At 42.2% G+C, this 24429-nt stretch overlaps 1 protein-coding gene across 1 annotated transcript in view; it reads right to left on the reverse strand.

Annotated features, from left to right (window-relative positions):
• Positions 1 to 3593: 3593 nt before the first annotated feature.
• IQCJ (IQ motif containing J) overlaps positions 3594 to 24429 on the reverse strand; it is a 32412-nt gene continuing 11576 nt past the window's right edge. Inside the window, 4 exon segments of the mRNA XM_068968991.1 lie at positions 3594 to 3632; positions 3634 to 3708; positions 5977 to 6112; positions 19566 to 19646. Coding sequence (XP_068825092.1) covers positions 3594 to 3632; positions 3634 to 3708; positions 5977 to 6112; positions 19566 to 19646 — 331 coding nt within the window.

Genomic DNA, 24429 nt, shown 5'->3' on the forward strand with positions numbered 1-24429 from the left:
TAAGTTGTCCCTGACCTGGAAAATCTAGGTTATTAAATTGTTAAGTAGCACAAGGCTTATATTCTCTATAATGTCACAGCTCTCAAGACTGTACTGAAAGTCCAGTCTTTCAGGGCCTGAGTTTCCTCCTAAAACAAGTGCAACTTTGTAAGAAGACTTTCTCCCTTCAGTTACTAGATTTTTCCTGATGTATGGATCTTCCTGACCCAGAGATTGAACCAGGGTCTCCTGCATTGTAGGCAGATGCTTTACCATCTGAGCCACCAGGGAAGTCACATTTAAAGCCTAGAGGTTGTAAATGTCAAAAAGGATAATAAAACTTGAGGATAATTAAGCATATTTAATATAGGCACACTAATATAGGTACAGTGGGTCACCTGGCTGCCTGTTATTGACTACCCAGCACTTATGCCAGAAGCTAGGACCATTCCAATAGCCCATGAATATGAGGGCTCCACAGCTTTTCACCAGGATAATTAGGGGTATCAGGGTCTTGAGCTGGTCCAGACCACTGCTCCTGAACCTGGTCAAGAATTATAAGAACTACAGAAACTGCTCAAGAATCACAAGAACTGTAATTGCTCCTGACCAGGAGTGAAGTAGGGCCTCGTGGTGGTGGTGGTTGTGGGGGTGTGGGCAGCTGCTGGAAGGGCACTTTCTGCACTGGCCTGCCTGAGAGGTGAGGCCAGGAAACCCTGTTCTCCCCAACATGCTGCAGAGCCCCCCATTTGTTTTTCCTCAGGTCTGAAGTGTGTAGAATAATCTAAATTTTCTTTTCAAACCAGTCAATCCTAAAGAAAATCAACCCTAAATATTCATTGGAAGGACTGATGCTGAAGCTGAAGCTCTTATACTTTGGCCCCTTGATGCAAAGAGCTGACTCACTGCAAAAGACCCTGGTGCTGGGAAAGAATGAGGGCAGGGGGAGAAGGGGAGACAGAGGATGAGATGGTTGGATGGCATCATCGACTTACTGCACATGAGGTTGAGCAAATTCTGGGAGATAGTGCAGGACAGGGAAGCCTGGCATGCTGCAATTCAGAGGTTGCAAAGAGTCGGACAAAACTGAGCGACTGAACAACAAAATTTTTCTTTTACTACGTATGTGGGTGTGATTTATCAAAAGAAACTCGTTTAGAGGCAAAAGTGCTTGCACCTGACTTCAAATTTGAGCATTGAAAACTCGTTTTTAAAGGATCAATACTAAAATAAATGCATAATATATTACTTTTTAAAGTACAGCTCCAATCTCAAAACCTATACACGTATACATATATACCCTGAACATATGACATGTATACACACACACACACACACACACACACACACACACACACACACACACACACACACTCTTGGGCACAGTTTGATTCTCATGGATTCATCTGGTGAATTGAAAGCAGGCTAGGCGCAGCCCCGGCTCCCTCAGTGGAAATCAAGGTAAAAAAGTCACCTGTGCTCCTCACAAGTTCTCCACGGTGTTGTGAAGGCATGGACTGTTGTCAAGAGTAGGCTCAGAACTGACTAACATTTATTGAGAGACCTCAGGGCCCAGGCTCTGTGCTGTTTTACATATGCAGTGCCATTTAATCTTCACAGCCATAACAATCTCTGTCTCTAAATCTCTTCTTTCCAGTTGGCAGTTGAAGAAGTGAAGCAAAGTGAAGTGAAGTCGCTCAGTCATGTCTGACTTTTTGTGATCCCCATGGACTGCAGCATACTACGCTCCTCCGTCCATGGGATTTTCCAGGCAAGAGTACTGGAGTGGGTTACCATTTCCTTCTTCAGAGGATCTTCCTGACCCAGGGATCGAACCCAGGTCTCCCGCACTGTAGGCAGACGCTTTACTGTCTGAACCACCAGGGAACTCCTTGAAGAAGGGCCTCTCGAGTGATAACCTTAGACTCACAAGAAGTGGCAGAACTGCTATTTTAAGTCAGGTCCTCAGGTCCTCTTATCAAGCCAGGGCTCTATTCCCTGATCCATACTGCCCCCTACAGGCCAGACGGTAAGAGTATGGGAACCAATAGGGGAAAGCGGGTGTGGCCAGGAAGGACGGCCCAGGCAAAGGGAATCCTGTCAAAACAAAAAGGACTCAGAATGTCTTCAAACAATGAAACATTTTTTTTTTTTGTATTTATGCGGGGATATGCTATTGATTTGTAAAAAAGGTATAAACCTAATGCTTTACAAGGTACCATTCTATAGTTTCTTTCCATGATATCCTATTGCACAAATCACAGATTTCTTAAAACGGGGAACTAAAAGAATAAGTATTTGGTCACATGAATTTGCTTAAAAAAAAAAAAAAAGCACAAAGCATTTTCCAGTGTTGTCCTCTATGCAATAACTAATATTTTTATGGTTAAAAAATTTATTCTTTGTTTCTCACTTTGATACCCACAAGTTCCTTTTCTTAATACCAGCTGTTATTCAAAATTGTTATTTCTAAAACAAATTTTTCTATTACCACATGATACACTGTGGTAAAGGGCACTTAATATGCAAATTGCTAACATAACTTAATATTATCTTCCCTCCTGTTGCTCTTTAATTTGGCATTGAGCAGCTGAGGTTTGAGGTTTTAATCAAAGAGCATTGAATGAGGCAATTTATAAAATCAAATGAGCGTTCTTTTTGCAATTATTTCATTCACTGTTTATACCTACTAAATTGTAAAACAGTCCTAGAAATGCATTAATGCAATGATTGTGTCTTTCACTGCTTGACCATGTCTAAATGAAGGTTTATTTTTCAAGTGCTGCAATATAGTAGAACAGTAAAGCATGGAGGCTCCAGCCCAGTGAGTAACCCAAGGCAAGCTGGTTATCTCTCAAAGTCTCATTTTCATCATCTGTAAAGTGGAGATAATAACAGTACCTCCTTTATGTGGTCATAGAGACGATTAAAGGACATAATCCACAGAAAGCATTAGTGAAGTGCCTGGCACACACCAAGTGCTCAGTTCTTACTAAGATGATGAATTTGAGAGCTCATACAGAAACATTACTGTCGCTGTTTAATTTACAGCCGAAATGTTCTAAGAACTGTATTAACTAGATGCTTGGCCTAAAGAGAACAGGAGCATGCAAAAGCATCATTCTCAGCTCAGCACAAGGACCCCCCTGGATCAGGTTTCTGGCTTCCCATGTAGCACATGCCCAGAGCAGACAGCTAGGATGAACAGTAATTGCAGTCATAGGCATGGGGAGGGTGAGCAGCTGGCAAGGCCCACGGGTTAGGCAAGGGCAGACTGGCCTCCAACTGAGGCTGTGTTAGAGGTTAGTAGAGGCTTAGAAGGAAACAGGCAGCTGATCAGCCTGGAGAAGACAGACAATGGTCTCGGCAGCAACAGTGACAGATGAAGAGGACTGCAGTTCAGCAAGCTGAGAGGATCCCGCAGGAGACAGGGGCCTGGGAAAGCCCCTAGGGAGACACCTCATTGACAGAATTTGACTTGGACCAAAGGCTTCTAACCCTGAAATTCCAAAGGACTTACTGATTATTTGAAAAAGTTCTTCTCTTTATGACAGGCTTAGCCAAGGTGAGCTGGGGGTCATCCTTATCCCGTCCGTAAACTTGAGGTCTACTCATCAGAGGGTGGTAAAACCAAGTCTTCCTATCTGGGGCTCCCCTGAGAATATATATGAACCCAGGGGGTGTGGCAGGTCAGTCAAGGTAGAGCAAAGTCACTTTCTTTTCATGGGACTGTCACCAACAAAAGATGTGCGAATGAATGAATCTTTTTGAATGAAGCCTCAGCAAAGGGGTAATCATGGAAGATAAAACAACCTTAGTTATACCAGTTCCAAATAATGAAGCATAAAGTTTTAAACAATTGTGGCCTTGGTATTTTACCTGCCTGACAAATGAGAGACTTGGGAATGTGCCAACGTCTTATATTTTCATGTTTTATTCTGTGTTTAGTGTCACACCATCGCCGTCATCAATACCAAAGTTGTTCTCATAGTCAGCATTAGAATTCTGGGCAGTATCTGCTTGCTTTCTGAAGCTAATTCCAGTAATAATTTTTGAAAGTCTGTTTTGATTTTCAGTGTTTGTAGGCAGTCAGGAGTGAGCCAGACTCCCACACAGGAAATAGAGTCATCTTTGTCCACGGGCACCGAGCTAAGGCATGATGACATGGTGGTGGAGCAGGGTGCCACTCTCAATTCAGTGTGACATACCTTATGGGAAACCAAATTGCTGGGCACACCAGAAAGGGAAAATCTCTGCCACTAAGAAACCTCAGGGCACCTGGAGTCTAGGCTACATTAAATAAGGCAAAACCATTAGCAAAGCTGTGCAAAGATAGACATAGACATAGACCAACGAGGGGGAAGAACATGCATTTTAGGCACAAAAACACTTGAGGTGCTAGAATCAAAGGAGTGCAGCAGCATAAATATAAAGCAAAGATAGATTCTTCCAGAATTTCAATAAGCCAAAAGGTTAACTATCCTAAAGCAACACCAAAACCATCAGGGATTTCTAGACAGTTGATATTGTCTGGAATTAGGGCTGAGAAAGCACAAAGGTGGTAGTAAACTCAAGCCTTTAACTCAGGCGCAGAGTGATTTCTCATACTCAGTTTCCATCACTCAAATCAAGGCTTCAAAGTCGTTTACTTTGTACTTTCTATTAACATTCACAGTGAAGGTATCCTAAACACTCAATTTTCACATTCTTTTTCACTGACAAATCAAGAATTAAATACAAACTTTGCTAAATGCAGACATTTTCCAAAGTGGTTCATGAGCACCCTCTAGTGACACTGAGGCCAGTTAAGACAACACATGCCCCCTACCAAAACTGTCTTTAAAAAGTGCAGATTCACCGTATTCCATCTCTAATGTCAGCTAAAAATAGATCTTCTGCCACCGTTATTTGCACAGCCATAAACTTAGCTTACTTCTGTCTTTAGAATCCATAACTAGATAAAGCCATTTATTAAAGAATACGCAATGCAATCATCTGAAAACATTTCAAAGTACCTTTGCTTGATCCCAATGTGAATGCATTATTTTGGCTGTTGGGAAGCATTTTTACAAACAAATAAACTTGATTACAAAGTAGTCAAGGATGATTTTTAAAAAATAACAATACACTTGTATAGTTCATTTCTCTTCCTAACTTATTTCAGTACTCCAGTGACTATTGAAACTGATCACAATGGCTAAATCCACACAACTCTGTTACATTTGCCTGATCATTTATTTCCTTATACATTTAGTGTTTGTTTTTTTTTAAACAGATGCTTCCCTCAAATTCTTCCATTCCTCAACCCTGTACTCCAGAGTTCTTAAACTAGTGGACCTTGGAAAATTGTGGAGTACAGGCATGGTCTATTTACATTTAAAATTTTCATACTGGTCACCAACATTTAAAAATCTTCTGAAGAAGGAAAATGATCTTTGGTAACACTTGGCAACACACTTCCAGGAACCAGGGGAAGTGTGTGTGTGTGTTGGGGGGGGGGGGTCCGTTTAGGTGAGCCAGTCACAACTCAGTCCCCATCAGTCACATGGGTTACTTACCTGGCCCTGAAAACCTTTAAGATGCAATCTCTGATTCGAAGACCCCTTTCAATTCTTCTCATGAAAGTTCTTTAAAATCCTAGTAACCAAGCTAATCTACCCTATTGGTGCCACAAAAGGCTACCAACCATGCAGATTAAAAGGAACACACTATCATCAAGAAAAGTAAAAAGATATTCTCAGTAACAGAGGAATGCCAACACACAAATAAATAGTTTAGACTGATTTCAAATGCAGTCAATTCCCTAAGCCTTGATAAAGTTCACTTTGCCTTCATGACCCATATCTTTGAGATGGCAAAACCCTCACCACAGCAAACAAGCAGCTTGCAGATCACAAGCCACCTGCGCACATCCCCAGATTCCTCTCTTGGAGCCAAAGCCCTGGAGACCAAAGCACCGGAGGCTAGCCAGGTCAGGAGAAGGGAATGTGCACTCACGGGTGTGCTGCCATCTGAGAAGGTGTTCATGCTGACAGAGCTGCTCAGCTTGTCCGAGGACACAGAGGGCGGCGACGGGCTCCGCTTCTCCAGGGGCTCCTGCCGCTGCAAGTATTCACGCCACGCTCGCTGAATGCTGCCGAAAACAAACAGAAAGCACAGGCCCCGTCACTCCAGTCACAGACTCAGCCTCTGACAAGCACGAGGAGTCCGAAGGAACTGACTTTGACCAGGAACCTGAAGCACAGAGAACGTGACATGGAAAGTCGGAAGGCCCGAGCTGTCTGTGTTACTGGTTTGACCTTCACAAGCTTACCTGAACTAAACCAGTCTACAAGAAACAACTTGGTCAGAAAAAGTCATCTGTCAAAGTGCAATCAGTTTGCACATGTAAATGTACATGCTTTGACTTATGGGACACAAAACCTTTCAGTTTCTCACCACGTTTTCAAGTGAGAATAATAAATTATTGTTGAAGAACTGTTCTGTGCCAGGGCCAGCACTTGGCTCTAGATAGAGGAGACAGCACAGCCCTAGGGGGCCATTCACATAGACTTCAAGGTGAAGGGTGTTCCATGATGTTAGATGGTATAGTCTATGTGACCAAATGCATTGGCTCTGCTCTGGGACAAGACAGGCAAGTGCCCTGCGTTCATGAATGTTACATACTGTGGAAGGAAACCAGTAATGTATGATGAATAAACAAAGACGTGGACAGAGAAGACAGAAATATTTGAAATTGTTATATTCAGAAAATTAACTCATGGTTAGGTGGCTGCTTGAGATTTTACCCAAGGAAGTTTTTTATGTCCTATGGTTAGTAACTCTCAAAAGAGTCATCTGATCCGAATAACAGAAACCTCTTCTTCATTTTTGCCTGGGAAATCCCCTGGAGGGAGGAGCCTGGTAGGCTACAGTCCATGGCATCGCAAAGACTAGGACACGACTGAGTGACTTCACTTCACTTCTTCATGAGAGCTAAGCGAATTTCTCCATTTGGACTAGCTTCTAATCTTTGAAGAGATTAATATCTAGATTTTCACATGTGACCAGGGAACTGAATCTATTTTCTCCTGGGAGTTGCTAGACATGAACACCAATTGTCAGGATTCAGCTTTTGAAAATAGTTTTAAATGGCTGCGCTGATTCGCTCATGATCTCTTCTCAACTCCTTCTCAACTCTTCTCAATCTTTTTCAATTCTTCCACATACAACCAAAGTCACTGAAGGTGTTTTTTGTATAAACAACATTTGTTTTCATTTGGCTAGAATGGTTCAGAGACTGTCCATTCTCAACAATCAGAGGACATACAGAACACATAAACATTGGTATGTGTTCCCTAATTTATTAAGGCTTTGTGAGTTATAATGTTCAAGGAAAAGTCCAGAAGCTACAGTGAAACAACCTTGGGATCAGAGGCCACTTTTCCCTGAAACTATGAAACTTCAGCTTCTGGGGCCCTTACTTGGAGGCCAGGAGCTTCTTGACTTGGGTCATAGATAGTCACTGTTTTCTTATTTAATGTTTTCTCAAAATGTACCCTTATTTATTTATTTTCCTTTGGTTTAAAATTTTAAACAGGATCTCAGAGAGACTCCTGTAAGATTAAGAGGGTCCTGTAAGGGTGGCTGAGTGTGGTAATCCCATTGTTTCTTCTGGATTTCATTTTACTAAGGGAGTATCAAACTTTTGGCAGCTAATTTCCATGTCTTCCAAAGTGCTTGAAGCGTTGGGCAAATGCCAGAGCGCTGCTGAGAAGTTCTGCCGCCTTAGGACACCTACAGCTTGTAAACCTGCCCATCAAGGACTTAAAAGCATGTGATTTTTAAAAAGTAACTTAAAAAATAGAGAATACTGACAACCCATAGGATACCCATACGTTTATAGGACTATGAAGTATTCCTCTCTCCAAGCTCCATTTTTTTAATTGCCTTGGTTATTCAGAAAATATAGAAAGAAAATATTGTAGCCTTTTGAGAAGTTGGGCTTCCCTTGTGGCTCAGCTGGTAAAGAATCCACCTGCAATGCGGGAGACCTGGGTTCAGTCCCTGGGTTGGGAAGACCCCCTGGAGAAGGCAAAGGCTACCCACTCCAGTATTCAGGCCTGGAGAATTCCATGGACTGTATAGTCTCCGGGGTCGCAAAGAGTCCGACAAGACTGAGCGACTTTCACTTTGAGAAGTTACATTTTAGCTTGATGAACAGCAGGGGGCAGCATGACACCTTCAAAAAACAAAAAACAAACCAACGCTGGACAAAAATCCAGGTGAGATCTGCAAAGAATTTAAAGCATTCTCTTCTCCCTTGTAGTTATGGGATCTGAAAAATGACATACCAGTTTTCCTTAAGTTGAAGATTAAGAAGAGAGTATTTTTCCCTTCCAAGTGGAAGAATATAATCTTCTTTTCTTAATTGATAAAATGTGACATTTGTTGTTTGTTGTTTATTCTCTAGTTAGTATCCGACTCTTTGTGACCCCATGGACTGCAGAGCACCAGGTTTTCCTGTCCTTCAATATTTCCCAGAGTTTGCTCAAACTAACGTCCAATGAATCGGGGATGCCATCCAACCATTTCATCCTCTGTTCAGTTCAGTTCAGTTCTGTTGCTCAGTCGAATCCCACTCTTTGTGACCCCATGAATGGCAGCACACCAGGCCTCCCTGTCCATCACCAACTCCCAGAGTTTACCCAGACTCATGTCCATCAAGTCTGTGAAGCGATCCAACCATCTCATCCTCTGTTGTCCCCTTCTCCTCCTGCCCCCAATCCCTCCCAGCATCAGAGTCTTTTCCAATGACTCAACTCTTCACATGAGGTGGCCAAAGTATTGGAGTTTCAGCTTCAACATCAGTCCTTCCAATGAACACCCAGGACTGATCTCCTTTAGGATGGACTGGTTGGATCTCCTTGCAGTCCAAGGGACTCTCAGAGTCTTCTCCAACACCACAGTTCAAAAGCATCAATTCTTCAGTGCTCAGCTTTCTTCACAGTCCAACTCTCACATCCATACATGACCACTGGAAAAACCATAGTCTTGACTAGATGGACCTTAGTCAGCAAAGTAATGTCTCTGCTTTTTAATATGCTATCTAGTTTGGTCATAACTTTTCTTCCAAGGAGTAAGCATCTTTTAATTTCATGGATGCAATCATCATCTGCAGTGATTCTGGAGCCCCCAAAATAAAGTCAGCTACTGTTTCCACTGTTTCCCCATCTATTTGCCATGAAATGATGGGACCAGATGCCATGATCTTAATTTTCTGAATGTTGAGCTTTAAGCCAACTTTTTTACTCTCCTCTTTCACTTTCATCAAGAGGTTCTTTAGTTCCTCTTCACTTTCTGCCATAAAGGTTGTATCATTTGCATATCTGAGGTTATTGATATTTCTCCCGGCAATCTTGATTCCAGCTTGTGTTTCTTCCAGCCCAGCGTTTCCCATGATGTACCCTGCATATAAGTTAAATAAGCAGGGTGACAATGTACAGCCTTGACGTACTCCTTTTCCTATTTGGAACCAGTCTGTTGTTCCATGTCCACTTCTAACTGTTGCTTCCTGACCTGCATACAGGTTTATCAAGAGGTAGGTCAGATGGTCTGGTATTCCCATCTCTCATAATTTTCCACAGTTTATTGGGATCCACACAGTCAAAGGCTTTGGCATAGTCAATAAAGCAGAAATTGATGTTTCTCTAAAACTCTCTTGCTTTTTCCATGATCTAGCAGATGTTGGCAATTTGATCTTTGGTCCCTCTGCCATTTCTAAAACCAGCTTGAACATCTGGAAGTTCACGGTTCAAGTACTGCCGAGGCCTGGCTTGGAGAATTATGAGCATTACTTTACTAGCATGTGAGATGAGTGCAATTGTGTGGTAGTGAGCATTCTTTGGCATTGCCTTTCTTTGGGATTGGAATGAAAACTGACCTTTTCCAGTCCTGTGGCCACTGCTGAGTTTTCCAAATTTGCTGGCATATTGAGTGCAACACTTTCACAGCATCATCTTTCAGGATTTGAAATAGCTCAACTGTAATTCCATCACCTCCACTAGCTTTGTTCATAGTGATGCTTTCTAAGGCCCGCTTGACTTCACATTCCAGGATGTCTGGCTCTAGGTGAGTGATCACACCATCGAGGTTATCTGAGTCATGAATATCTTTTTTGTATAGTTCTTCTGTGTATTCTTGCCACCTCTTCTTAATATCTTCTGCCTCTGTTAGGTCCATACCATTTCTGTCCTTTATCAAGCCCATCTTTGCATGAAATGTTCTCTCAGTATCTCTAATTTTCTTGAAGAAATCTCTAGTCTTTCCCATTCTGTTGTTTTCCTCTATTTCCTTGCATTGATCACTGAGGAAGACTTTCCTATCTCTCCTTGCTCTTCTTTGGAACTCTGTAGCCCCTTTCTATTCCTGCCCTCAATCTTTCCCAGCATCAGAATCACATATATACAAATACCTGTAAAATAGGCATTAAAATATCTATTGATATAAGTCCACTCACTTCCTTAATTAAAAAGCTATTTCAGTTTTTGAATATTTGCCTTATTATCCTTGTCTACGTATACGAAACCAGTTTTACTTAGTCGAAAGCATATTAGATTTTGTTCTTTTTTCTTTAAATTTAGGGGTCAAAAATGAAAGGCCAGTCACATTACTCTAGGCTACTATTCTAAATTGCTACACTATTTCTACACTATTTCTTTTGAATGGTAGAGCCTTGCTATTATTACTCTCTGAATCATAGAAAAGTATTTGCATCATACACTTAACCCTCTTTGCACTGATATGATGTTCATAGATTAAATTAGTCTAATATTAGCCCTCAGAATACCATCTCTAAATATTATTTTACTGTAGGAGAGAATTAAAACAAAATGCAGAGGCATTTGTCCCTCGGTCAAAGGGAATGACTTTCACTCTCTTATTCCAGCTTTATGACAATTCCTACTCACAAGTCTCCTTTACAGCTGCAGTAGAAACCCTGAACACCAACTACCTTGACATTTTTACTTCTGAAACTAAGCAATACCATCAATACAATGCTTTAAAAGCTGGTTGCAGAGAGGGAGTACTCTCTGTGTGTTCCCATATGTTGAATTATAAATAAAGTACAGAAATTTACTTCAAAAGAGATGATAAATACATGTTTCAATTTCTTTGCCAGCTCAACTCCAATTTATCTTCCCTTGTCTCAGGGACGGCATAATCATCTGCCTCTACCCTTTCTTTGTCAGTTTCACAGGGCGGGTGCTTCTCTCCCACACTCAGAGCTACTTGGGGACTCACAGTCTGGGCAGCTCTGGTCATCTCTGGATGTCCTTACAGAGAAGAGCAGAAGAGAACACTCTGAGAGTTGGGATGCTTAGAGGAGGTTTGAGGGTGTCCTGGTTTTCAATTAGTTTTCAAGGATGGATGGGATTTAGACTGCTAGGGAGGAAGAGGAAAAGACCTTGGACAAAGGCATGGAAGTGAAGGTACCAGGCAGGATGCAGGAGGATCCCAGAAAAGACGGCAGAGCATGAGGTTATGAATACAGGAAGAGGATCCCGATGTCGACAGGGTCAGGTGGGGGCAAGACTGGGCAATACCTGCCCCTTGTGAGGGGGAATCCCCCATCAAGGCACAGTCAGTAGTTACCAGACCTTCAGCTTTTCAAAGGCAGCCAGAAATCTGGATTCTTGTGTGAAACTTACTAAATAATTTTAAAAATACTTTATTACCCAAAGTAAGTGGAATTTGAGGATAAGAAAAGAGGACACCATCAAAGAAAACACAAGTCTAAGTATCTTCTGAAACAATTGATTTTCTACAGCTCCTTTTGCGTGCATTCTCCCACTCAGTCCTACCACATGTGGGCTGTGGGGAAGGCTTCACTAATATTATTATTATCTTAGTGGTAGGTTTTGCCTGCCCAACACTCTCCTTCTCTTGGTTCCAGCACCCATTTCTCTACGGGGACCCACCAACCTTCAACCAATGAGCTATGGATGAGGCAGACCCCACCCCTCCACTGTAGAGAGCAGCTTGTGTGCCAGACTGAACACCCAGAGGGCAGCGATTGGTTCATAGAAGCTCACATGGCTCAAGCCAGGCAACAAGAGGCTACAGAAAGAGAAGCCCCCTCTTGCACCTGGAGGTTTGCGATTGGTAACCTGGAGCTAGCCATGACCAGTTTGCTACAATGCTGGGAGAAAATGAAGAGAAAAGAGCTTACAGAAGACAGAGATGCCTGGTGACTGTGCCCCTTGGGTGTTTATATTAGGTAATATAATAAAAATCTCTTTTTTTATATACAACTTAGTTTGAGTTGAGTTTCCGTTACTTGCAACTACCAGTTTCTATGTATTGATGAAACAGCCCCCTCTCCCAGTCTTGAAGGGTTGGCCTTGTGTAGGAAATAAAACTTATCATTCAACCTTGCCCCCGCTCTTGATTGTCTCTCAAGCTTCTGCTTATCCAAACAACCTATTTCATTTTTAATAACTCCCAGTAGCTAAGGGTGTGCCCATGCAAGAGACGTGGGTTCAGTCCCTGGGTCAGGAAGATCCCCTTGAGGAGGAAATGGCAACCCACTCCAGTATTCTTGCCTGGAAACTCCTATGGACAGAGGAGCCTGGAGGACTACAGTCCGTGGGGTTGCAGAGAATCAGACATGCCCGAGCAATTGAGTACGCACACACAGACCAGTGAGTGCCACAAAGGGGAGGACCTCAGTCAGCACCTAGATTTGGACTCATTGGAAGCTAGACCTTCAGGAAGCAGCTTTCAAAAAAAGTATAAATATACACAGTCTTGGGGGACCATAAGCACAAGCCCTGCTGGCCTCCAGAGCCAGGAAGGGATCAAGGGGTAACATTCCCTGGGTGGCAGTCACAATAACCAGGGCATGCATACTCAATTGCTTCAGCTGTGTCCAACTATTTTGGGACCCCAAAGACTGTAGCACACCAGAATCCTCTGTCCATGGAATTCTCCAGGCAAGAATACTGGAGTGGGTTGCCATGCCCTCCTCCAGGGGATCTTCCTGACCCAGGGATCAAACCTGAGGCTCCTGAGTCTTCTGCATTGTGGGTAGATTCTTTATCCACTGAGTCACCAAGGAAGCCCAATATCCAGGGCACCAGATGTAAAAACTGGGGCCCCAGACACTCACAAGAGCTCCTCTGCAAGAGACGCTGAAGCTCTGGAGTATGGCTGAGGGACAGCTTGAAGATAGTGCCCACCCCCCAGTGTCTCAGGAAAGGTTTACAGTCAGCCCTTAGATGTGCACTTAATTAGAAGCCTCCTGTCTCACATCAAGACTGAGCTCCTGGGTCTGCTCCCTCTCGCTGTGCCCAGGGAGTGGTAACTGTTTGTAAGAACACTTTCTCCACTGGTTGTGGTCCATATCCTACTCCTCTGCTATAAAAGGGTGCCCATGTGCTGGGGCTGACCAGTTTTCAAATCAGCAAATGAGTTTCTTTGACGTGAAGTCTGGGCACTTTTTTAAAGGATGCTTCTGTGCTGAGCCCTAGAGTGGGTAAATCTGCATGCAGGCTCTTTAAGAGAGGTTCCTCAGTTCACCATAACCTCTAGGATCTCGTGAGCATGAGCTAAACAGTCTTCAAAGCCAAACGCTTTTGGGACTCATCTCTCAGGGGCCAGTCATGAAAGTTGGGGTGTTCAATGCAGAGTATAGCTCTTTGTCTCCTCAGAGAGAAGCGCAAGGCTTTGAGTGCACTCCCAAATAGGAGTCATCACACCAGCGTTTCATGGAGAGATTGTGTCTCAGCCTTTCCTATCCACTTTGATGTGGTTTTCCTCTTGTCTGTCCAATGTGAAGGGGTCACTCCACCAGTTTTTAATTCCCCACCCTCCCTCCCCCCGCCCAGAGGGAATTGTTCCATTCATAGTTGTAGATTCAGTGTGTCTGTGGGAGGACATAGTTCACGATCTTTGTGTGTTGATGTCTTGAAGCAGAACCTCCCGGAAACTAAACGTGTTTGCACATGCTTAGTCACTCAGTCATGTCTGACTCTTTGCGAGCCTTAGGGACTGTAGCCCTCCAGGCTCCTCTGTCCATGGGATTCTCTAGGCAAGAACACTGGAGTGGGTTGCCATGCCCTGCTCCAGGGGATCTTCTCAACTCAAGGATTGATCTTGGATCTCCTGCATTGCAGGCAGATTAGAGTGATGTAGGTTCTTGCTCAGTTTTACTTCTTATTAGCTGTGGCCTTGGGAAAAGTTCTAAACTTTCAGGCCTGCACTTTGCTGATGTGCAAAATGGGAACAACAGTAATGTCTTCATAATTCTTGCAAGGAGTCAAACATATGGTATTTATATTTAAGTCATTTAGCCCCAAATTTGACAAATAGAGGTTCTAGATAAATCACGATAATTACTTAAGAAAACCAGACACTTTCAAATATTTTTAAGTAATAGGTGCAAATCACAGGGGCTTCCCTGGTGGCTTAATGGTAAAGAAACTGCCTGCCAATTCAAGAGGTTCAAATTCTATCACTGGGACAGGAAATCCCGTAGAAGAGGAAATGACAACCTGCTCCAGTATTCTTGCTGGGAGAATCCTATGGACAGAGGAGTCTAGTGGGCTGCAGCATATGATATACTGGATTTCTGAGGATCTTTACAGGAAATATTTTATTAGCCCAATTTGATATAAAAATATGTTTAGAAAAGGTACAGTTGCATGGGGAAGACACACTAGAGTTAATGTTTTTCTTAGATTTTCTCATTGAAAGCTCACTACAATTCTTTAAGATATGGTTCGTGTTCTCATTTTATAGAAGAATGCAATGAAGGCCCAGAGAGATAAGCAATGCTCCCAAGGTCACTCAGCAGACAAGGAGCAGGGCTGGATTTGAACCTAGGGTGCTCTAGCTTCAAAGTCTGCTCTCTCAACCTCTCATCCCTCATGGCTTCTTTTAATGAATCTTTTGACAAAAATTGATAGGTAGTACTTTCAAACAAAGGCACTTCAGGTTTTACTGAGATTCGAGTTTGACTTTATTTGGGGAACTGTCTTCCTTCTCAAGACTATGTCTGTCTGTCTCTGTCTCTCTCCCTTTTAGAGTCGAAATGTTATTTCATCACTAAATAAAATATACTAATAACAAGTAAGGAGAGGAATTGAACATATTTAATGAGAAGACTTTTACAAGATGATTTGTATTTGATAGATCGTTATGTTATTCCATTACAAAATAAACATATTGTTAAAAACATAAAGAGACAGACCACACAGAGTTAATAAACAATTTTTAAATGATGGCCTGTGTTCAGAAGATGCACTTTAGGTCTCGTTGCAACATGCAAGGAGTGACCCTGATGTGAAGGGCAGGGATTTGAAGGGGTTTGGAGGGTCCATTTCCTTCCTCTGCAGCCAGGCCTCCCTGCTAAAACCTGCACTTCTCTGCTGTGTGCACTCATTCCCAGACCCTTGGGCAGCCTTGGCCCTATCTCAAACCTTGTGCTCTGTGACAACCTAGAGGGATGGGATGGGGTGGGAGGTGGGAGGGGACATATGTATACCTATGGCTGATTCATGTTGATGTATGGCAGAAACCAACATAATATTGCAAAGCAAATATACTTCAATTAAAACAAAATTGTTTAAAGAATACTTTCTGTCTTAGGGCTGCATGGGAGCATTTGTCATGGTGCTTTCACTATTACTTTTGCTTTTACTAAGTTTTCAGACTTAAGAGGCTTTCCTGTGCTTGATCTTCCTGCCTTTCACCTCCCCAAAGTGACTTTTTATTAATAGCTGTGCAATCCTGATTGCTTTCGCCCTTTTGATGCAGTTCTTTGATCCTCTGAGTCTAAAACACAAAATTACCTCTTAGCGGCAGCATTCTTGAGCCAGGGGATTTGCTCTTCCTGATATTTCCTCTAAATTCCACTCTTAACACACTTGTTCTTTCCCCCACAGGCCTCTAATTCCTTCCAGGTGGCAAATACTTTGCATTGCCACCTTCTGGTTGTGGTGGTTTAGTCTCTAAGTGAAGTGAAGTCGTTCAGTCGTGTCCAACTCTTTGCGACCCCATGGACTGTAGCCCACCAGGGTCCTCCAGCCATGGAGGTCCTCCATCCATTTTCTAGGCAAGGGTACTGGAGTGGGTTGCCATTTCCTTCTCCAGGGGATCTTCCCGACCTGGGGAGCGGACCCGGGTCCCCCACATTGCAGGCAGATTCTTTACCATCTGAGCCACCAGGGAATCATTTCACTAAACTTCCTAGCAAAGCAAGGCTCCCCCAAAGTACTATTAATTAAATGAACAAGAGTCTAGACTTTTCTCATTTTCTTCAAGGCCCCTGATGAGATCTGTGGTGTACTTTCATGACTAAGGACTAAGTCTCTAAGTCATATCTAATTCTTTGTTACCCCATGGACTGCAGCTTGCCAGGTTCCTCTGTCCATGGGATTCTCCAGGCAAGAATACTGGAGTGTGTTGCCATTTCCTTCTCCAGGGGATCTTCCCCATTCAGGGATTGAACCTGGGTCTCCTGCGTTGCTGGCAGATTCTTTACCAAGTGGACCACCAGGGAGGTGCTGTTATCAAACTGCCTCCTTTTAATGTTGTCCTGAGTGTGAGGGAATGGCTGAGATCCTTTCCTGCTCCTGCTGACCCCCAGAGATTGGCCTGCCAGAGTACATCCCATCTCGGGGCTTGCAGGAGCTGGACTGTCCAGAAATCCTTCACTGGAACCTACTCTCTCGCCTCATCAGGGAGGGGATTGAAGAGTCTACAGGAAAGCAAATGTTATGATGTAGTAACCCCAGCTTCTCCTTCTCCCCATACCCCTTCTACCTGGGAAAGATAGGTTTCCAGCTGGTTCCCACCAAGAGAAGACAGAAGACCATAACAGAAAGCCTGTGAAGTTTGACAGTAACTCTGGAACATGGAATAAAACCCCACCTTTCATATCCAAGGCTCTGTAGGTCTAAAGGTCCCTTGAGAAGCAGGAATGGGTGTATGCCAAGATATTCCTTGTTGAGAATGCCAAGGTCAGCCTGGGGAAGACCATCAGCAAAGCAAGAGACACAATGAGGGGTGCAACCCACACCACTGGTGGGGGCTCAGGGGAGAGCCAGCAACCCTTCCCACAGAGTCCCAACTCTTTTAAGGAAGGAACTGCCTAGGGTGTGAAAGCTCACCATCAACAGGAAACCTGGAGCAGCCTTGGTGCTTAGCACTCAGAAGGTGGGAGAGGTGACACCAGGAGGGGAGGGGAGGAGGAAGGAGGGGAGACAGAAAGTGAAAGAGGAGAGGGAAGGGAAGGGAGCTGGCTGCACAGCTGTAGGGAGGTGTTCAAACTGTCACGAGAGTTAAGAATTTAATAACCAGATTAGACAAGAGTCACTGAACTGGAGTCAATTCTCCGATGGGACTCAAATTCCATTATTGGGTAAGATTAAGTTTTCTCTCCCTCATCCCCCTCCACTGAGTGGAAATGGGGTTCAGAGTTATTAGAAGAGATAAAACCATTCTGTTTGCACCTCACTGAGCTGAGACTCCTCCATCATGCCAGCTACACATAAAATCCCAGATTCTCGGAGCTACTAGGCTCTTAGGCATGGAGATTCTTTTTTTTCTTTGCCTGCTCCTCTCTCTGGCACCTGCCCCTCTGTCTCTACAGATTGGAGAAGATGAAAACTAAAAAAGACCAGGGAGGTTTCTTAACTTCATTTCAGCATACAAATTAATCACTTTAATTTTTCACACAGCCAAACTTCCTTTCCAGTGCTTTTTCAGTTAAGAGGACGTTATCTTAATAAGAAAATTCCTAGCAATAAAGCAACCTATGTTTGGAAACTAACATCTTGTGGAATGAGGCTGACATACAGCTTACACAAAATGATTTGGTAGCCTGATTCATTATTTGCTTAGTAAGTGTGACACACAGCTCCTTAGCAGGGGGCCTGACTGGTTGAGAAGCCACATCTGAACTTTACCTTGAGAGGCAGCCCTGTGTGCTCACCCAGAGGCAAGCTTTTTACTGATAACCAAGGTTAATGTAGATTTATAGGGGTGTGTATACATATTTGCTTTTATCCAGCAGGATATTATATATCTGCATCATTTCTGTTTCAATTCCTACATTCAGCAATGGCTTACTTTTTCAAAGTTGTACACCTCAATGCTCCCCTCTTCAAGGTGACTTCTTTCCTAAAAGATTCCTCTTTGGGCTTTTTGCAAATGATCAGTGTTCCTGACCAAGAACAGACGTGTTCAGATTCTCCAGATACATGCTTTTCAGAGTGTTAAGCTGTGTGTGTGTGTGTGTGTGTGTGTGTGTGTGTGTGTGTGTGTGAGACAGAGAGAGAGGGAGAGAAGGAGAGAGAGAGAGAGAGAGGGGGAAGGAGGGAGGGAAGGTGAGGGAGGGGGGGAGAGAGAGAGAAAGACTATATACACTCACGATAAGGCTCATAACTTATCCCCAAAGAAAAAATCTGAATGGGAAAGGATCGCAGAGTACAAACATAAACAGTTTAAAATTGCTTCTAAAGTGACTATTTGGAGAAGGAAATGGCAACCCATTCCAGTATTCTTGCTTAGAGAGTCCCGTGGACAGAGCAGCCTGGCAGGCTACAGTCCATGGGGTCACAAGAGTCGGACACGACTTAGTGACTAAACCAACCAGCCAACCAAAGTGACTCTGATAGGTCCTTTCTTAATAGTTTTCAGTTCAGTTCAGTCACTCAGTCATGTCTGACTCTGCGACCCCATGAATCGCAGCACGCCAGGCCTCCCTGTCCATCACCAACTCCTGGAGTTCACTCAGACTCACGTCCATCGAGTCCGTGATGCCATCCAGCCATCTCATCCTCTGTCGTCCTCTTTTCCTCCTGCCCCCAATCCCTCCCAGCATCAGAGTGGACTGGTTGAATCTCTTTGCAGTCCAAGGAACTCTCAAGAGTCTTCTCCAACACAACAGTTCAAAAGCATCAATTCGACGCTCATTTAGAAGGCTGTTATTTTGTTTTAGAATACAGCCTGTCTGTCTTTGGATCTCGTTAGTTTTATTTTTGTTAATACTGAGGTGTATATAGCAGTATGTTTATGCTTTAGTCATTTGCAGTAGGAGAAGGAGAATCTCGTTAAGCCATATTAAGAGAGAGTAAGAAAGGAAAGGACAAGAAGTGAGAAAGAAAAGGAAAGGATTTTTTTCTCAAAATAACTGGACAAGAGCTGGACTGGAAACAGAAGGAAGAGGGTGGAAAGAGTGTGCATGTGTGTGTGTAAAAGACATGGTCTAAGGTGGAATAAATCAAGTTACTGAGAAGAAAGGCAGTGAAAAATACTAGTGAGATTTGAAGAATGTTCAAAGGGAACATTCTGAAAGGGAAAAACCAAGAAACAAAGTGATGATCATCAAATACTTCCCTACATTATCCATCAATGGTACTGTGTGCTCAAAACAGCTTTGTTGCTACTTACAACTGGGAAAAAATACTGTGTAATATATAAATATACATGTGAATAAATGTGTGATTCTTATACCCATGAACTCCAGAATAGTTCAGAGATTAATAGAGTAAGAACTGTAAAAACCCAAAAATTTTAATGTGAACTTTAAAATAACTTACATTTTCACCTTTGAGTCCAAGGGCTGTAGATTGAGGTGACACTTTTGAATGTTATTCTCCACATCCATGGCCAGTTGGTGACTACAAACAGAAATAATGCCTCAATATAAATGAATCCATAAAGCTGTCATTTACATCAATAAAAGTGCCAAATTGACACTGTAATTGACATATGTAATTGACAAAGCAAGTACATATACACTTTTGTTCATTTTATTAATACAGTCCTAAAAATTCTTATTGATGGATAGTAGATAAATAACCATACCATAGAAAGAATACGTGGTTTTGCCTTTTAACATTGCTTTTCTTTTTATTTCTACCACTTAACTCAACATTCATATCTAAGGCATGTAAATCATTTACTTTACACAAAGACAAAGGCAGAATATTAAACTGTTTCAGAGGAATAAAAGCCATGAGTAGAATGTTACAAATCCCATGGTATTGTCTAACTAGTAAGTTATAGAGAGAGTCTCATTTGTTCCCAATGGTGTCACCACCACTGAACCTTTTCTCCTTTCATTCTGTAAGCTTTTTCAGGGCTCCCACTATGAACAAAGCATCAGTCAGCCCTGTATAAAGATGGAGGAACTGTGAATATATGCCATTGCTCCTATGAATCTAAGACAACAACTGGGTGCTACAATGGTCAAGGAAGACTATAGCAGCTATGCTGGGTCTTGAAGAATGGACAGGGATTAGTAAGTTAACATGTAAAGGTAATACCTATGAGGAAGATCCTAAAAGATGATGCTGTTAAAGTGTTGCACTCAACAGGCCAGCAAATTTGGAAAACTCAGCAGTGGCCACAGGACTGGAAAAGGTCAGTTTTCATTCCAATCCCAAAGAAAGGCAATGCCAAAGAATGCTCAAACTACCAAACAATTGTACTCATCTCACACGCTAGCAAAGTAATGCTGAAAATTCTCCAAGTGAGGCTTCAACAGTACATGAATGGAGAACATCCAAATGTTCAAATTGGATTTAGAAAAAGCAGAGGAATAAGAGATCAAATTGCCAACATTCACTGGGTCATAGAAAAGGCAAGAAAATTTAAAAAAAAAATCTACTTTGCTTCATTGACCACACTAAAGCCTTTGCTATGTGGATCATAACAAACTGTGGAAAATTCTTCAAGAGATGGGAATACCACCTTATCTGCCTCCTGAGAAATCTATATGCAGGTCAAGAAGCAACAGTTACAAGTGGACATGGTTCCAATCGGGAAAGGAGCAACTCAAGGCTGTATATTGTCAACCTGCTTATTTAACTTATATGCAGAGTACATCGTGCAAAATGCTGGGCTGGATAAAACACACACTGGAATCAAGATTGCTGGGAGAAACACCAATAACCTCAGATACACAGATTACATCAACCTTATGGCAGAAAGTGAAGAGGAACTAAAGAACCTCTCAATGAAAGTGAAAGAGAATAAAAAAGCTGGCTTAAAACTCAACATTCAAAAAACTAAGATCATGGCATCTGGTCCCATCCCTTCATGGCAGATAGATGGGGAGACAATGGAAACAGTGACAGACTTTATTTTGTTAGATTCCAAAATCACTGCAGATAGTGACTTCAGCCATGAAATTAAAAGATGCTAGCTCCTTGGAATGAAAGCTATGACAAACCTAGACAGCATATTGAAAAGCAGAGACATTACTTTACTGATGAAGTTTGAATAGTCAAAGCTATGGTTTTTCCCATAGTTATGTATGGATGTGAGAGTTAGACCATAAAGAAAGTTGAGTGTCAAAGAATCGATGCTTTTGAACTGTGATGCTGGAGAAGACTCTTGAGAGTCCCTTGATCTACAAAGAGATCCAACCAGGCAATCCTAAAGGAAATCATTCCTGAATATTCATTGGAAGGACTGATGCTAAAGTTGAAGCTCCAATACTTTGGCCACCTGATGCGAAGAACTGACTCATTGGAAAAGACTCTGATGCTGGGAAAGACTGAAGGCAGGAGGAGCAGGGGACGACAGAGGATGAGATGGTTGGGTGGCATCACCAACTCAATGGACGTGAATTTGAGCAAGCACTGGGAATTGGCGAAGAACAGGGAAACCTGGTGTGCTGCAGTCCATGGGGTCACAAATAGACACGACTGAGCAACTGAACTCAGCTGATGAGGAAGATATTAAAATAAAGGAGTAAAACCCAAAGAAAACAAAAACACTAATTTAAAAAGATACTGCTGCACATGCCCCAACGTTCATGACAGCATTATTTACAATAGCCAAGATAGAGAAGCAACCGAAGTGTCCACCAAAAGATGAATGGATAAAGAAGATGTGGTATAGACATACCATGAAATACTATTCTGCTATAAAAAGAATGACATTTTGTCCTTTGCAGCAACATGGATGGATCTGGAGGGTATTATGCTTAATGAATAAGTCAGACAAAGACACACTGTATGTTATCACTTAGATGCTGAATCTAAAACATAAAGCACATGAGTGGATATAACAAAGCAGAAGCAGAGTATTACAAGGTACAAACTACTCTTAATATGTATGAAGTAAATAAGCTACAAGAATATATTGTACAGCACAAGGAATATAGACAATATTTTATAATAACTTTCAGTTCAATTCAGTTCAGTCGCTCAGTCATGTCCGACTCTTTGAGACCCCATGAATCACAGCACGCCAGGCCTCTCTGTCCAACACCAACTCCTGGAGTTCACTCAGATTCACGTCCATTGAGTCAGTGATGCCATCCAGCCATCTCATCCTCTGTCGTCCCCTTCTCCTCCTGCCCCCAATCCCTCCCAGCACCAGAGTCTTTTCCAATGAGTCAACTCTTCGCATGAGGTGGCCAAAGTACTGGAGTTTCAGCTTCAACATCAGTCCTTCCAAAGAAATCCCAGGGCTGATCTCCTTCAGAATGGACTGGTTGGATCTCCTTGCAGTCCAAGGGACTCTCAGAGTCTTCTCCAACACCACAGTTCAAAAGCATCAGTTCTTCAGTGCTCAGCCTTCTTCACAGTCCAACTCTCACATCCATACATGACTACAGGAAAAACCATAGCCTTGACTAGATGGACCTTTGTTGGCAAAGTAATGTCTCTGCTTTTGAATATGCTATCTAGGTTGGTCCTAACTTTCCTTCCAAGGAGTAAGCGTCTTTTAAATTCATGGCTGCAGTCACCATCTGCAGTGATTTTGGAGCCCCCAAAAATAAAGTCTGACACTGTTTCCACTGATTCCCCATCTATTTCCCATGAAGTGATGGGACCGGATGCTATAATCTATAGAATTGTAAATCATTATGTTGCACACCTGAAATTCATATAATATTGTGAATTAACTAAGTATCAATTAAAAAATTAGGTCATTGATTTCAGAAACACAACCTAGGCAGGCCCAGGCAGGACTAAATCCCACTGAGGTCCCATTCTGAAGGTGTGAGAAAAGGGAGAGGAGGGCAGGAAGCTATTTACCTGGCCTGGCCACTCAGGTAAGGGGATCTGGGATGCAGCTATTGGTTGGACCCAACTAGATCCAGTATCTTTCTACACCACCTAAAGGATCTTGTTCACCTGTGACTTTATTGGGACAGCAAAATGATTCATTGAAAGTGACTCTACCAACATTATTGGGACCTCTGATGGCAATTTATTTCCATGACTGTGAGCATCAAACTAAACAAAGGAATGTATTCTTTCATTGAAATGATTTGAAGTGCCATTGTTAAATGATTATAAAAGTGACCTATGTTCTTTGGAAAAAAAGAGTAGAAGTGAAATGTTCAGGCTATTTTTGAACAACAAAAAAATATTGTGGAAGGGGACAATACAAGTTGGAATATAAAAGGAAATAAGTTTGTATAAGCAGAAAACTAATAGTCACTGGTCACACAATGTGTACAAAACACTGTTGTGACATTTTGCATGTATTATCTCAATTAGTTCTCCAAGTGGCCTCTATTAGTCAAGCATTATTTTCCATAGCATAGAGGTGAGAAATCTGGAGCTCAGAGAGGTTATGTGCAAGTCAACAGAAATCCCATTAAAACTCAAGTCTCACCACTACAAAGTACCATTTGGAAGATTTTAATATCAGACTTTACTAAACTTCTACTGACTGTGGTTACCATAAAATATTTGACATCTAATCATGTGGTAATGGGTGTATCGGTATGTGTCTGTGTGTTTAAAACTGAAATGAAAGTTTCAGGAATTATGAATTCTCCAACTACATAAAATGTACTCTGATATTTTTAAATTATATTTCAGATTTTTTAAAAGGTCAATGGTGACCAACAAATCAGTTTAACAAATCATCAGCGGATTGTGATCTACAGTTTGAAAAATGTTGCTACAGGGAAACAAAGCACTTGAAGCAGGAAAATGAGATGAATGGGATGTTTTAGAATGGCTTGTGGTGGGAGTGAGCAAGGAGAATGAAGGCAATCATTTAGTTGGGTATTCAAATTGGCCAGATAATAAAGACCAGGATTATAGTTACAGTAAAGAAGAGAAAAGGATAAGAAAAAAATTTGTGCTAGAGACATCATTAGAATAACGAATGTATTTTCTCCTCTCGAGAAAGGAATACCCAAGTGATGGGGAAAACATGGTAGATTAGATATGGCCACTGCATGCTGCCAACAGACCAACATAGTGCTGTGGTTGCTCAAGTGGGATGCTCAGGGGCAAAGGAAAAAAACACCCTTGTCTGGTCTGTGCCACTGGTATTCGGGGTCCATTATTAATTTTATTTGCTCATTTAAAGATATAATAAATGTCTCCTCTGTGCCACGAATGATGTAAATTGTGGAGACACAATGATGAAAAGCTTAGACATGGCTAGTGTTCTTACAGTTTAGGAGATATATATTGAAAAAGT

Source organism: Capricornis sumatraensis, chromosome 1, assembly GCF_032405125.1.
Source record: "Capricornis sumatraensis isolate serow.1 chromosome 1, serow.2, whole genome shotgun sequence".
NCBI classification, from domain to species: Eukaryota; Metazoa; Chordata; class Mammalia; order Artiodactyla; family Bovidae; genus Capricornis; species Capricornis sumatraensis.